The sequence below is a fragment of the Coffea eugenioides genome, unplaced genomic scaffold (assembly GCF_003713205.1).
Source record: "Coffea eugenioides isolate CCC68of unplaced genomic scaffold, Ceug_1.0 ScVebR1_584;HRSCAF=1283, whole genome shotgun sequence".
In the NCBI taxonomy this organism is placed as follows: Eukaryota; Viridiplantae; Streptophyta; class Magnoliopsida; order Gentianales; family Rubiaceae; genus Coffea; species Coffea eugenioides.
Window position 1 is genome coordinate 1644 of NW_020864435.1, and position 16167 is coordinate 17810.

A 16167-nucleotide genomic window follows, 5' to 3' on the forward strand; every position below is an offset into this window, starting at 1 on the left:
AACTAATAAAGAAGAGAAGAAGAAGTGATCTTTAGCTCTGTACGGGTTTTTTTCGCTTTCTGTTACATTTCTTTTTCCATGTCCTCTAAGAAAAAGCTGCTTCTTCTTCTTCTTCTTCTTCTTCTTCAATATAATTAACGTTTTTTTGGGTCCAAGCAGTGGCAGCAAACTAGTAAAGTTTTCCAAGCCAATAAATTTTTGTCTCCTTTGGTCACTGGGAGTGGTCCAATACCGACCTCATGAACAAATTAAAAGACCACTTTTTATATTTTTATTAATAATCTGTGCGAATTATTATTTCTCATGGATCCAAATTCGTGATCTTCTTCATTTATTCATTCATTTATTTTGCATTTTTGAAGAATAATACATGACTCTAAGCTCTGTAAACAGCTATATATGGAGCCTAATATATAAACCAAAAGACAAAATCACCTGACAATTGAAAATTTTTCCTGGCATCTATATGAGGTATGCCACTTTCAAAATTGTTATATTTTTTCATTATTTGTCGTTTAATTTCTGTCATTAATCACATTATCTTGTTGATCACATAATTAATACGTTAATCTACTCTATCAATGTGGTAAAAATTAACTATGTATAAAAGCGTTTCTTTTTTCAGCCTTTCATTCTCATTTGGTGAATCCACCAAATCCCCAAAAGACCATTTCATCACTCTATGATTTTTCCTTATCTTCTTTCTATGCCAAGTTTACAAAAATAAATGACAGGAAAAACATAACTATACATATTCTACCAATTGTTTATATATGATCATATTTCCAAATGGAAGCTAAGAAAAGCTCAATTCTGTTTTCCTGAATACAAACAAAAAACTGCACAACCAAAAAACTGCAAAGCCAAGGCTTTTTTCCCCATTCCCTTCTCTCTTCCGCTACCACCAGCAACTCTATCCCTGTGCCCTTTCTTTTTTTGGGGTGGGGATATGTGACTTTTAGTCTTCACTGAACTTTTTGCCATCTCTATGTAATATCAGCTCAGCGAAATCTGAACTCATCTTTAATCCTGTCTTTGAACGAGTCCGGACACCTGTCTAGACTAGAGCTAGCAAGAGAGGAGAAGTTGTCAGTCAATGTAACATTATGACAGTGATGTTTGTGGCTTACACTATTCTCGTTTAGTCTTTTATCTTGTAAATTTCTACCTTTGTTTAAGCCATTCGATTTCTTGCCCCCCGAGTAGGTCTAGTTGCCCAGCAACGCCCTCCAACAAGGCAAGCATCTCCAATGCCCTTGAAGCTATTTCTTCTATGACATTAAAAGTTATTTTGGGGTGAAATAAAACTCTTACTGGGTATTTTATTTTTTCTTCTTTATTTTTTGTACATGCAAAGATTTTTAGTTCGGGATGAATCTAAAAAAAAGAGCAAAAGTTCTTTCCCAAATTAAAATTTTTTGTCAGCAACTGTATTTATCTAACAAAAATTATATCTTATTGGAAATACTAAACAACGTATATTAAAACAACGTGGACATCATTTTGCCGGAGAGATTGTGTGTGTGTGTGTTCAATTTTGCTTTTGTTTTTCTTTTCTGTATGAGAAACTAATAAAGAAGAGAAAACGAAGTGATCTTCAGCTCTGTATGGGTTTTTTTCGCTTTCTGTTACATTTCTTTTTCCATGTCCTCTATGAAAAAGCTGCTTCTTCTTCTTCTTCAATATAATTAATGTCTTTTTGGGTCCAAGCAAGGGCAGCAAACTAGTAAAGTTTTCCAAGCCAATAAATTTCTGTCTCCTTTGGTCACTGGGAGTGGTCCAATACCGACCTAATGAACAAATAAAAAGGCCAAATTGGGACTTGTAAGGCAAGATTAGCGGCTATCATGGCAATGATCTTCAACAATGAAAGCTTAAAGACCCCTTTTTTTATTTTTATTAATAATCTGTGCGAATTATTATTTCTCATGGACCCAAATTCGTGATCTTCTTCATTTATTCATTCATTTATTTTTCATTTTTGAGGAATAATACATGACTCTAAACTCTGTAAACAGCTATATATAGAGCCTAATATATAAACCAAAAGACAAAATCACCTGGGAATTGCAAAATTTTCCTGGCGTGTATACGGTATGCCACTTTCAAAATTGTTATATTTTTCCATTATTTGTCGTTTAATTTCTGTCATTAATCACATTATCTTGTTGATCACATAATTAATACGTTAATCTACTCTATCAATGTGGTAAAAATTAACTATGTATAAAAGCATTTCTTTTTTCAGCCTTTCATTCTCATTCGATGAATCCACCAAATCCCCAAAAGACCATTTCATCACTCTATGATTTTTCCCTTATCTTCTTTCTATGCCAAGTTTACAAAAATAAATGACAGGAAAAACATAACTATACATATTCTACCAATTGTTCATATGATCATATTTACAAATGGAAGCTAAGAAAAGCTCAATTCTGTTTTCCTGAATACAAACAAAAATCTGCACAGCCAAAAAACTGCAAAGCCAAGGATTTTTTCCCCATTCCCTTCTCTCTTCCCCTACCCCCAGCAACTCTATCCCTGTGCCCTTTCTTTTTTTGGGGTGGGGATATGTGACTTTTAGTATTCACTGAACTTTTTGCCATCACTATGTAATATCAGCTCAGCGAAATCTGAACTCATCTTTAATCCTGTCTTGGAACGAGTCCGGACACCTGTCTAGACTAGAGCTAGCAAGAGAGGAGAAGTTGTCAGTCAATGTAACGTTATGACAGTGATGTTTGTGGCTTACACTATTCTCGTTTAGTCTTTTATCTTGTAAATTTCTACCTTTGTTTAAGCCATTCGATTTCTTGCCCCCCGAGTAGGTCTAGTTGCCCAGCAACGCCCTCCAACAAGGCAAGCATCTCCAATGCCCTTAAAGCTATTTCTTCTATGACATTAAAAGTTATTTTGGGGTGAAATAAAACTCTTACTGGGTATTTTATTTTTTCTTCTTTATTTTTTGTACATGCAAAGATTTTTAGTTCGGGATGAATCTAAAAAAAAGAGCAAAAGTTCTTTCCCAAATTAAAATTTTTTGTCAGCAACTGTATTTATCTAACAAAAATTATATCTTATTGGAAATACTAAACAACGTATATTAAAACAACGTGGACATCATTTTGCCGGAGAGATTGTGTGTGTGTGTGTTCAATTTTGCTTTTGTTTTTCTTTTCTGTATGAGAAACTAATAAAGAAGAGAAAACGAAGTGATCTTCAGCTCTGTATGGGTTTTTTTCGCTTTCTGTTACATTTCTTTTTCCATGTCCTCTAAGAAAAAGCTGCTTCTTCTTCTTCTTCAATATAATTAATGTCTTTTCGGGTCCAAGAAAGGGCAGCAAACTAGTAAAGTTTTCCAAGCCAATAAATTTTTGTCTCCTTTGGTCACTGGGAGTGGTCCAATACCGACCTAATGAACAAATAAAAAGGCCAAATTGGGACTTGTAAGGCAAGATTAGCGGCTATCATGGCAAATGATCTTCAACAATGAAAGCTTAAAGACCCCTTTTTTATTTTTATTAATAATCTGTGCGAATTATTATTTCTCATGGACCCAAATTCGTGATCTTCTTCATTTATTCATTCATTTATTTTTCATTTTTGAGGAATAATACATGACTCTAAACTCTGTAAACAGCTATATATAGAGCCTAATATATAAACCAAAAGACAAAATCACCTGGCAATTGCAAAATTTTCCTGGCATGTATATGCGTATGCCACTTTCAAAATTGTTATATTTTTCCATTATTTGTCGTTTAATTTCTGTCATTAATCACATTATCTTGTTGATCACATAATTAATACGTTAATCTACTCTATCAATGTGGTAAAAATTAACTATGTATAAAAGCATTTCTTTTTTCAGCCTTTCATTCTCATTCGATGAATCCACCAAATCCCCAAAAGACCATTTCATCACTCTATGATTTTTCCCTTATCTTCTTTCTATGCCAAGTTTACAAAAATAAATGACAGGAAAAACATAACTATACATATTCTACCAATTGTTCATATGATCATATTTCCAAATGGAAGCTAAGAAAAGCTCAATTCTGTTTTCCTGAATACAAACAAAAAACTGCACAGCCAAAAAACGGCAAAGCCAAGGCTTTTTTCCCCATTCCCTTCTCTCTTCCGCTACCACCAGCAACTCTATCCCTGTGCCCTTTCTTTTTTTGGGGTGGGGATATGTGACTTTTAGTCTTCACTGAACTTTTTGCCATCTCTATGTAATATCAGCTCAGCGAAATCTGAACTCATCTTTAATCCTGTCTTTGAACGAGTCCGGACACCTGTCTAGACTAGAGCTAGCAAGAGAGGAGAAGTTGTCAGTCAATGTAACATTATGACAGTGATGTTTGTGGCTTACACTATTCTCGTTTAGTCTTTTATCTTGTAAATTTCTACCTTTGTTTAAGCCATTCGATTTCTTGCCCCCCGAGTAGGTCTAGTTGCCCAGCAACGCCCTCCAACAAGGCAAGCATCTCCAATGCCCTTAAAGCTATTTCTTCTATGACATTAAAAGTTATTTTGGGGTGAAATAAAACTCTTACTGGGTATTTTATTTTTTCTTCTTTATTTTTTGTACATGCAAAGATTTTTAGTTCGGGATGAATCTAAAAAAAAGAGCAAAAGTTCTTTCCCAAATTAAAATTTTTTGTCAGCAACTGTATTTATCTAACAAAAATTATATCTTATTGGAAATACTAAACAACGTATATTAAAACAACGTGGACATCATTTTGCCGGAGAGATTGTGTGTGTGTGTGTTCAATTTTGCTTTTGTTTTTCTTTTCTGTATGAGAAACTAATAAAGAAGAGAAAACGAAGTGATCTTCAGCTCTGTATGGGTTTTTTTCGCTTTCTGTTACATTTCTTTTTCCATGTCCTCTATGAAAAAGCTGCTTCTTCTTCTTCTTCAATATAATTAATGTCTTTTTGGGTCCAAGCAAGGGCAGCAAACTAGTAAAGTTTTCCAAGCCAATAAATTTTTGTCTCCTTTGGTCACTGGGAGTGGTCCAATACCGACCTAATGAACAAATAAAAAGGCCAAATTGGGACTTGTAAGGCAAGATTAGCGGCTATCATGGCAATGATCTTCAACAATGAAAGCTTTAAGACCCCTTTTTATATTTTTATTAATAATCTGTGCGAATTATTATTTCTCATGGACCCAAATTCGTGATCTTCTTCATTTATTCATTCATTTATTTTTCATTTTTGAGGAATAATACATGACTCTAAACTCTGTAAACAGCTATATATAGAGCCTAATATATAAACCAAAAGACAAAATCACCTGGCAATTGCAAAATTTTCCTGGCATGTATATGCGGTATGCCACTTTCAAAATTGTTATATTTTTCCATTATTTGTCGTTTAATTTCTGTCATTAATCACATTATCTTGTTGATCACATAATTAATACGTTAATCTACTCTATCAATGTGGTAAAAATTAACTATGTATAAAAGCATTTCTTTTTTCAGCCTTTCATTCTCATTCGATGAATCCACCAAATCCCCAAAAGACCATTTCATCACTCTATGATTTTTCCCTTATCTTCTTTCTATGCCAAGTTTACAAAAATAAATGACAGGAAAAACATAACTATACATATTCTACCAATTGTTCATATGATCATATTTCCAAATGGAAGCTAAGAAAAGCTCAATTCTGTTTTCCTGAATACAAACAAAAAACTGCACAGCCAAAAAACGGCAAAGCCAAGGCTTTTTTCCCCATTCCCTTCTCTCTTCCGCTACCACCAGCAACTCTATCCCTGTGCCCTTTCTTTTTTTGGGGTGGGGATATGTGACTTTTAGTCTTCACTGAACTTTTTGCCATCTCTATGTAATATCAGCTCAGCGAAATCTGAACTCATCTTTAATCCTGTCTTTGAACGAGTCCGGACACCTGTCTAGACTAGAGCTAGCAAGAGAGGAGAAGTTGTCAGTCAATGTAACATTATGACAGTGATGTTTGTGGCTTACACTATTCTCGTTTAGTCTTTTATCTTGTAAATTTCTACCTTTGTTTAAGCCATTCGATTTCTTGCCCCCCGAGTAGGTCTAGTTGCCCAGCAACGCCCTCCAACAAGGCAAGCAACTCCAATGCCCTTAAAGCTATTTCTTCTATGACATTAAAAGTTATTTTGGGGTGAAATAAAACTCTTACTGGGTATTTTATTTTTTCTTCTTTATTTTTTGTACATGCAAAGATTTTTAGTTCGGGATGAATCTAAAAAAAAGAGCAAAAGTTCTTTCCCAAATTAAAATTTTTGTCAGCAACTGTATTTATCTAACAAAAATTATATCTTATTGGAAATACTAAACAACGTATATTAAAACAACGTGGACATCATTTTGCCGGAGAGATTGTGTGTGTGTGTGTTCAATTTTGCTTTTGTTTTTCTTTTCTGTATGAGAAACTAATAAAGAAGAGAAAACGAAGTGATCTTCAGCTCTGTATGGGTTTTTTTCGCTTTCTGTTACATTTCTTTTTCCATGTCCTCTATGAAAAAGCTGCTTCTTCTTCTTCTTCAATATAATTAATGTCTTTTTGGGTCCAAGCAAGGGCAGCAAACTAGTAAAGTTTTCCAAGCCAATAAATTTCTGTCTCCTTTGGTCACTGGGAGTGGTCCAATACCGACCTAATGAACAAATAAAAAGGCCAAATTGGGACTTGTAAGGCAAGATTAGCGGCTATCATGGCAATGATCTTCAACAATGAAAGCTTAAAGACCCCTTTTTTATTTTTATTAATAATCTGTGCGAATTATTATTTCTCATGGACCCAAATTCGTGATCTTCTTCATTTATTCATTCATTTATTTTTCATTTTTGAGGAATAATACATGACTCTAAACTCTGTAAACAGCTATATATAGAGCCTAATATATAAACCAAAAGACAAAATCACCTGGCAATTGCAAAATTTTCCTGGCATGTATATGCGGTATGCCACTTTCAAAATTGTTATATTTTTCCATTATTTGTCGTTTAATTTCTGTCATTAATCACATTATCTTGTTGATCACATAATTAATACGTTAATCTACTCTATCAATGTGGTAAAAATTAACTATGTATAAAAGCATTTCTTTTTTCAGCCTTTCATTCTCATTCGATGAATCCACCAAATCCCCAAAAGACCATTTCATCACTCTATGATTTTTCCCTTATCTTCTTTCTATGCCAAGTTTACAAAAATAAATGACAGGAAAAACATAACTATACATATTCTACCAATTGTTCATATGATCATATTTCCAAATGGAAGCTAAGAAAAGCTCAATTCTGTTTTCCTGAATACAAACAAAAAACTGCACAGCCAAAAAACGGCAAAGGCTTTTTTCCCCATTCCCTTCTCTCTTCCGCTACCACCAGCAACTCTATCCCTGTGCCCTTTCTTTTTTTGGGGTGGGGATATGTGACTTTTAGTCTTCACTGAACTTTTTGCCATCTCTATGTAATATCAGCTCAGCGAAATCTGAACTCATCTTTAATCCTGTCTTGAACGAGTCCGGACACCTGTCTAGACTAGAGCTAGCCAGAGAGGAGAAGTTGTCAGTCATGTAACGTTATGACAGTGATGTTTGTGGCTTACACTATTCTCGTTTAGTCTTTTATCTTGTAAATTTCTACCTTTGTTTAAGCCATTCGATTTCTTGCCCCCCGAGTAGGTCTAGTTGCCCAGCAACGCCCTCCAACAAGGCAAGCATCTCCAATGCCCTTAAAGCTATTTCTTCTATGACATTAAAAGTTATTTTGGGGTGAAATAAAACTCTTACTGGGTATTTTATTTTTTCTTCTTTATTTTTTGTACATGCAAAGATTTTTAGTTCGGGATGAATCTAAAAAAAAGAGCAAAAGTTCTTTCCCAAATTAAAATTTTTTGTCAGCAACTGTATTTATCTAACAAAAATTATATCTTATTGGAAATACTAAACAACGTATATTAAAACAACGTGGACATCATTTTGCCGGAGAGATTGTGTGTGTGTGTGTTCAATTTTGCTTTTGTTTTTCTTTTCTGTATGAGAAACTAATAAAGAAGAGAAAACGAAGTGATCTTCAGCTCTGTATGGGTTTTTTTCGCTTTCTGTTACATTTCTTTTTCCATGTCCTCTATGAAAAAGCTGCTTCTTCTTCTTCTTCAATATAATTAATGTCTTTTTGGGTCCAAGCAAGGGCAGCAAACTAGTAAAGTTTTCCAAGCCAATAAATTTCTGTCTCCTTTGGTCACTGGGAGTGGTCCAATACCGACCTAATGAACAAATAAAAAGGCCAAATTGGGACTTGTAAGGCAAGATTAGCGGCTATCATGCAATGATCTTCAACAATGAAAGCTTAAAGACCCCTTTTTTTATTTTTATTAATAATCTGTGCGAATTATTATTTCTCATGGACCCAAATTCGTGATCTTCTTCATTTATTCATTCATTTATTTTTCATTTTTGAGGAATAATACATGACTCTAAACTCTGTAAACAGCTATATATAGAGCCTAATATATAAACCAAAAGACAAAATCACCTGGCAATTGCAAAATTTTCCTGGCATGTATATGCGGTATGCCACTTTCAAAATTGTTATATTTTTCCATTATTTGTCGTTTAATTTCTGTCATTAATCACATTATCTTGTTGATCACATAATTAATACGTTAATCTACTCTATCAATGTGGTAAAAATTAACTATGTATAAAAGCATTTCTTTTTTCAGCCTTTCATTCTCATTCGATGAATCCACCAAATCCCCAAAAGACCATTTCATCACTCTATGATTTTTCCCTTATCTTCTTTCTATGCCAAGTTTACAAAAATAAATGACAGGAAAAACATAACTATACATATTCTACCAATTGTTCATATGATCATATTTCCAAATGGAAGCTAAGAAAAGCTCAATTCTGTTTTCCTGAATACAAACAAAAAACTGCACAGCCAAAAAACGGCAAAGCCAAGGCTTTTTTCCCCATTCCCTTCTCTCTTCCGCTACCACCAGCAACTCTATCCCTGTGCCCTTTCTTTTTTTGGGGTGGGGATATGTGACTTTTAGTCTTCACTGAACTTTTTGCCATCTCTATGTAATATCAGCTCAGCGAAATCTGAACTCATCTTTAATCCTGTCTTTGAACGAGTCCGGACACCTGTCTAGACTAGAGCTAGCAAGAGAGGAGAAGTTGTCAGTCAATGTAACATTATGACAGTGATGTTTGTGGCTTACACTATTCTCGTTTAGTCTTTTATCTTGTAAATTTCTACCTTTGTTTAAGCCATTCGATTTCTTGCCCCCCGAGTAGGTCTAGTTGCCCAGCAACGCCCTCCAACAAGGCAAGCATCTCCAATGCCCTTAAAGCTATTTCTTCTATGACATTAAAAGTTATTTTGGGGTGAAATAAAACTCTTACTGGGTATTTTATTTTTTCTTCTTTATTTTTTGTACATGCAAAGATTTTTAGTTCGGGATGAATCTAAAAAAAAGAGCAAAAGTTCTTTCCCAAATTAAAATTTTTTGTCAGCAACTGTATTTATCTAACAAAAATTATATCTTATTGGAAATACTAAACAACGTATATTAAAACAACGTGGACATCATTTTGCCGGAGAGATTGTGTGTGTGTGTGTTCAATTTTGCTTTTGTTTTTCTTTTCTGTATGAGAAACTAATAAAGAAGAAAAGACGAAGGGATCTTCAGCTCTGTACGGGTTTTTTTCGCTTTCTGTTACTTTTCTTTTTCCATGTCCTCTAAGAAAAAGCTGCTTCTTCTTCTTCTTCAATATAATTAATGTCTTTTCGGGTCCAAGAAAGGGCAGCAAACTAGTAAAGTTTTCCAAGCCAATAAATTTTTGTCTCCTTTGGTCACAAGGAGTGGTCCAATACCGACCTAATGAACAAATAAAAAGGCCAAATTGGGACTTGTAAGGCAAGATTAGCGGCTATCATGGCAATGATCTTCAACAATGAAAGTTTTAAGATCCCTTTTTATATTTTTATTAATAATCTGTGCGAATTATTATTTCTCATGGACCCAAACTCGTGATCTTCTTCATTTATTCATTCATTTATTTTTCATTTTTGAGGAATAATACATGACTCTAAACTTTGTAAACGGCTATATATAGAGCCTAATATATAAACCAAAAGACAAAATCACCTGGCAATTGCAAAATTTTCCTGGCATGTATATGCGGTATGCCACTTTCAAAATTGTTATATTTTTCCATTATTTGTCGTTTAATTTCTGTCATTAATCACATTATCTTGTTGATCACATAATTAATACGTTAATCTACTCTATCAATGTGGTAAAAATTAACTATGTATAAAAGCATTTCTTTTTTCAGCCTTTCATTCTCATTCGATGAATCCACCAAATCCCCAAAAGACCATTTCATCACTCTATGATTTTTCCCTTATCTTCTTTCTATGCCAAGTTTACAAAAATAAATGACAGGAAAAACATAACTATACATATTCTACCAATTGTTCATATGATCATATTTCCAAATGGAAGCTAAGAAAAGCTCAATTCTGTTTTCCTGAATACAAACAAAAAACTGCACAGCCAAAAAACGGCAAAGCCAAGGCTTTTTTCCCCATTCCCTTCTCTCTTCCGCTACCACCAGCAACTCTATCCCTGTGCCCTTTCTTTTTTTGGGGTGGGGATATGTGACTTTTAGTCTTCACTGAACTTTTTGCCATCTCTATGTAATATCAGCTCAGCGAAATCTGAACTCATCTTTAATCCTGTCTTTGAACGAGTCCGGACACCTGTCTAGACTAGAGCTAGCAAGAGAGGAGAAGTTGTCAGTCAATGTAACATTATGACAGTGATGTTTGTGGCTTACACTATTCTCGTTTAGTCTTTTATCTTGTAAATTTCTACCTTTGTTTAAGCCATTCGATTTCTTGCCCCCCGAGTAGGTCTAGTTGCCCAGCAACGCCCTCCAACAAGGCAAGCATCTCCAATGCCCTTAAAGCTATTTCTTCTATGACATTAAAAGTTATTTTGGGGTGAAATAAAACTCTTACTGGGTATTTTATTTTTTCTTCTTTATTTTTTGTACATGCAAAGATTTTTAGTTCGGGATGAATCTAAAAAAAAGAGCAAAAGTTCTTTCCCAAATTAAAATTTTTTGTCAGCAACTGTATTTATCTAACAAAAATTATATCTTATTGGAAATACTAAACAACGTATATTAAAACAACGTGGACATCATTTTGCCGGAGAGATTGTGTGTGTGTGTGTTCAATTTTGCTTTTGTTTTTCTTTTCTGTATGAGAAACTAATAAAGAAGAGAAAACGAAGTGATCTTCAGCTCTGTATGGGTTTTTTTCGCTTTCTGTTACATTTCTTTTTCCATGTCCTCTATGAAAAAGCTGCTTCTTCTTCTTCTTCAATATAATTAATGTCTTTTTGGGTCCAAGCAAGGGCAGCAAACTAGTAAAGTTTTCCAAGCCAATAAATTTCTGTCTCCTTTGGTCACTGGGAGTGGTCCAATACCGACCTAATGAACAAATAAAAAGGCCAAATTGGGACTTGTAAGGCAAGATTAGCGGCTATCATGCCAATGATCTTCAACAATGAAAGCTTAAAGACCCCTTTTTTTATTTTTATTAATAATCTGTGCGAATTATTTTTTATTTTTATTTTTTTAAGAATATGATCTTTATTCGCAAAGAAAAGAGAAATTACACAGACCGTGTGACTAACCTACCCTGAGACCGTACATACTCTCACGTACGGAGTTGACAACCTATCTAACTGCAAAAGTGCCCGAACTTTAGAAGGGAGAGCTATTTCACTCAAGAAGCGGACATCCGCTCGTAGGTCCGAGGAGGCCAAAGCGTCAGCAACCGCATTTGCTTCTTTGAACGTGTGAACCAAAGACACCCGTAAATTTGCCACCAAGAACTGAATATGCCTAATAGTGTTACATAATGGCCAGCAAGATGTCATCTTAGAGGACACGAGATTCACTAAAGTACTAGAATCCATTTCCGCTATGACTCCCGAGAGATTGTTGTCCTGACAATAACGAAGACCCTCCAGCAATGCCAATGCCTCTGATGAGAGAACATCTTGCTCTCCAGACTCTTTATAAAAGGCAAACACTAAATCTGTGAGAACCCAGGGAAAAAAAAATTATTTATTATTTTATTCCTGTGCACCCGTTTTTTTTATTTTCTTTATTATATTACTTTTATCAACATTTTATCAGTAAATATAGCTTTTAAATCATTTTTCTAGTATAAGGTAGTTCATGAGAAATTTGGAACGTCTTTTGGTCGTGGGACCCGCTAGTGCATTAAGTGAGAGAAATTCGGCCGATTAGGTTAAATTTTTGCGTAAAGAAATTTTGTTACTAGGTATTAGGAGATAATTGGAGGTTGCCTAGATGGATTAGCCATGAGGGACAAGAAGATAACTCTAGCAAGACAAAGTGCCAAGTGTCCAATTTTGGTTGGACCAAGCTTGCCTAACTTTTGACTAAACTTTTTTTACTTTCCTTAAAGTCCAAATTTGACTCAATCATCTTCATTCTTCACCATCTCTTGGCCGAACCTCTAGCAAGCAAAGGAGAAAAAAATTCTTCAACCTTTCATCTACAAATCCTTGCCAAATCTTGAAAACTAACCGATTAATTTCCAAATTAGTCCATAAAATCATCTTCCTAAGAGTGTTTGAAGAACTTAGTGGTGTTGGTTTGGAAGAAAACCTCACAAGCTACAACCTTTCTTGAAGAACTAAGGTATCTTGCTTGGAACTCATCTTTTGGTTTTAATTTTGGCCAATTGGTGCCTTATAGTAGCTATTTACGCGATTTTTCGGAAGATTTGGTGGATTGGAGTGAAGTTTCCTAATTTTCTGATTTTTTCTGGAATTTTTCTGTTTTCCTATGATGATATGATTGAGCTGGAATTGATGGTTCTAAATGGCATTATATAGCTCTCTTGTGCGTTAATTGTGGTTAATTGCGGAAAATTTCCGCTTGTGCGGAAAATTTCAGATTTAGGGTTTCAAATTGGGGGTTTTCTATTGTTGATTGTTGAACTTCTAATTGGCTATAATTGAAGGGTATTGTGACCCTACTGAAGTATATTGAATGGCTTATGACTTGTTTGGGTGCTTGTGGTTGTGTTGGATAGTTTTTTTTGGTTGTCTTGCAGGTTGGAAAAGCTGAAATTTTAGGGGAAATGCTGTCCGAGTGTCTAGGGTATTAGATTCTTGTGAGTTGGGTTGAGATTGGCTAGAAATGAACGGTTTTTGGGTTTGTTTCTACTTTTAACCCTAAATGTTATGTATTTTTCATTTCCAAGCTATATTTGGGTCTTGCCTTAATAGTTCCTAGAAAAAGGTATTCGACTTGTGTTTGCGTTTTCATTGTACTTTCTTGATTGTTATAGGGCGTGCCGGTGATCCGAGGCTCACGTCGGGCGAAAACTTGTGAAATTTCTTTGTTGAACTTGGTGAGTGTACTACTCACATGTTTGTTATTCCGTGGCTTTCTTGTACTTGAATTCTGTGGTTTGGACTAGTTGTGATGATTGTTTGAGCTAGGTGAGGCGAGGGTGTACTTTACCACTCTCGTACTCTCTAGCCTCCTTGACTGGTTATTATACTAAGCTTACTTGACTGTTTATGATATTACTTGAATATTATTGACTGTACTGGATTTGGTATCGCTTGGATACCAACTTTACTGTTCACTCTGAGCTCTACCTCATTGGAAGTCAATGGACTCGAGCCAGTAAGGACTTGGTCGGGGACATTTGACAAGCCATGGGGACTGTATTTGGGAATCTTTGGGTATGAGACCCTTGATTCCGGTATACTCGAGTAATACCAATTCTGTACTGTTTGGTGTTCGGGCCCGGTAAGGGAAAAGTGAGGTGGACGGATAATTGGAGTAAAGAGGAGTCTACGGTCATGATTACCTGGTATACATTGACGGAGAGTCAATGAGATGAGATCAAGAATGGCAAAAGAGGAAAAGGGCTCTTGAGAGCCATTCGTATCCTTTTATTCCCTACACTTGGGTGTTGTTGATTTTACTTACTTGACGTGCATATTTGGACTGAATATTCTTGTGTTTATGTGATCCTGGTATATTTTGGTGATGGTACCTCATTGGGCGAAAGCTCACTCCGTGAATTTTGTTTTCCTTACAGGGATTTACCTTTTGGACTTTTGAGTTTGAAGATGAGTTGAGTAGAGCTAGTTGAGAGATTTTGTATAGCTCCTCAATAGTTGGCAACTTGATTGTACTTGGATTTACATGTTTCCTTTTGGCTTGTAATCATACAAATGTGGTTGGTAACAGTGTGTGGGTATTCATGTTCCATGTATTCTACTTGGCTTGTATATATATTCCTTTCCGGGATTGTAAGCAGTTATTTGCATTTGATTGGGTTCTGGCTGATTGTGACGTGGCAGTCACTATTCACTTTACGTTTTAACTTTTGTTTTCCGTTTCTTGATTGATGGTTGGGTTAAGCGCGTTAGTAGTTTCCCGAACGACTTGAATTAATGTTTTACCGTTTTAGTAGTCCTGGCGAGAGCTGGGCAGGCAGTCCGCTAACCCCTTTGGTACGCCTTAGGGGAAGGTGGGGCTGTCACAGGTGGTATCAGAGCCTAGGTTAGAATTACCCTGGGCGAACCTAAAACCTGGTCCTTCGAACTTTTGGGATTGCTTTTAGACGCCATTAAGTGTGAATATATTGTCTAAGCTATAAACCTTTGTTATCTTTGTAGGTTATGGCTGGCACTAGTGGAGCGGGCGGAGACGAGCCACCTCAGAGGCGCCCACGGGTTATCGACTTCCAGGAGAGGCCAGGAGGTCCGATCCGGCTGTGGTATACCGCTAGCCGGACCCGCCGCTGTAGGCGTTGCCAGTTTTACTCTTACGCGGACCACGTGGTTGTGGCAGTGCTTGCTGAGCGACGGAGGCTTAGATGTGCCGCCGCCAGGGAGCGCACTGAGACCCTTAGACTTAGGGGCATCACGCGGATGCAGGCCGATAGGATTGGGGAGCTCCAGGGGGACGTGGCCATGGAGCAGGAGAGGACGAACGCTCTGAGAGAGCAGTTGCAGGTGGTTAACGACCGCCTCACTAGGGTAGTCCGGGAGGTGAGAGACCGGTCCGGCGCTATTATCGATGAGTGTGGGGCACTCATCCAGGGAGTGATTGGCGCTAATGCGCCAGGGGGAGTTCCAGGTGGCGGAGCTCCAGGTCAGGGAGGCGCCCCTAGCTCTAGCTCTGGGGGGGAGTCGGTTGGCTCCGTCGAGGACTAGATTAGGGTTTTGAGCCTTGTTTTGATCCCGTGTGAGGGATACCTAGGAGAAGCTTTTGGTTAGCTGTTTTGTACCTTTTGTACCTTTTGGGGCCTAGGTTGTACAGTGTATTTTGACAGACCCTCTTTTGGCTTCACGGGAGTACTTTTGTATATATTTGCTTGACTGCTCATGTATGACTGTTTGTCACAGTTATGTGTTCTGTGTATAACTGTTCTATGTGTATACATATCTTACGTGTTGTTTATTTTTGGTTCTTCGATCATGCTTATGTGACTATATTTATATGCACTTTTAATATTATTTTGTACCTCGACTTTAGAGTGACATTAGAGTAATGGAAGGCACTCGTAGTGGACGAGGCCGCGGGCGCGGGGTTAGGCAACCCACAACTGACGAGGGTACTAGGGATACCACGACTGAACCAAATCCTGAACCTAAGGTTGACCCTAATGCCCAAATAGCTACTGCTATGCAGCAAATGACCGACTTGTTAGCCCACGTAGTGCAACAGCAGGGCCAACCTCCTATCCAGCAACCTGGGAACCCTGGCCATGTAGTAGAGAGTGAAGATCGGGCCCTAGAGAGATTTCAGAAGTTCTCTCCACCAAAATTTTTGGGCGGGCCAGATCCGGACGTGGCCGAAAAATGGTTAGAGAAAATGATAGATATTTTCGCCGCCCTACACTATTCAGAGGAGAGGCAGGTTACTTTCGCTGTCTTCCAATTGGAAGGGGCCGCGCGTTCTTGGTGGAACGTGATACGAATGAAGTGGGACCGGGAACAAACCCCAAGAACATGGGTAAACTTTGTGAGGGACTTCAATGTGAAATACTTTCCCCCTCTAGTCCAGGAAAA

The 16167-nt window shown here is 36.7% G+C and overlaps 1 protein-coding gene across 1 annotated transcript; it reads right to left on the reverse strand.

Annotated features, from left to right (window-relative positions):
* Positions 1–11748: 11748 nt before the first annotated feature.
* Positions 11749–14721, reverse strand: LOC113758590 (the record flags this gene model as incomplete). The annotated part of the gene is made up of 2 exons (XM_027301373.1): positions 14676–14721; positions 11749–12134 (listed from the first exon to the last, which is right to left on the reverse strand). Coding segments are annotated over exons 1-2 (432 nt in total), but the record flags the coding sequence as incomplete, so codon positions are not given.
* Between the last annotated feature and the right edge of the window lie 1446 nt (positions 14722–16167).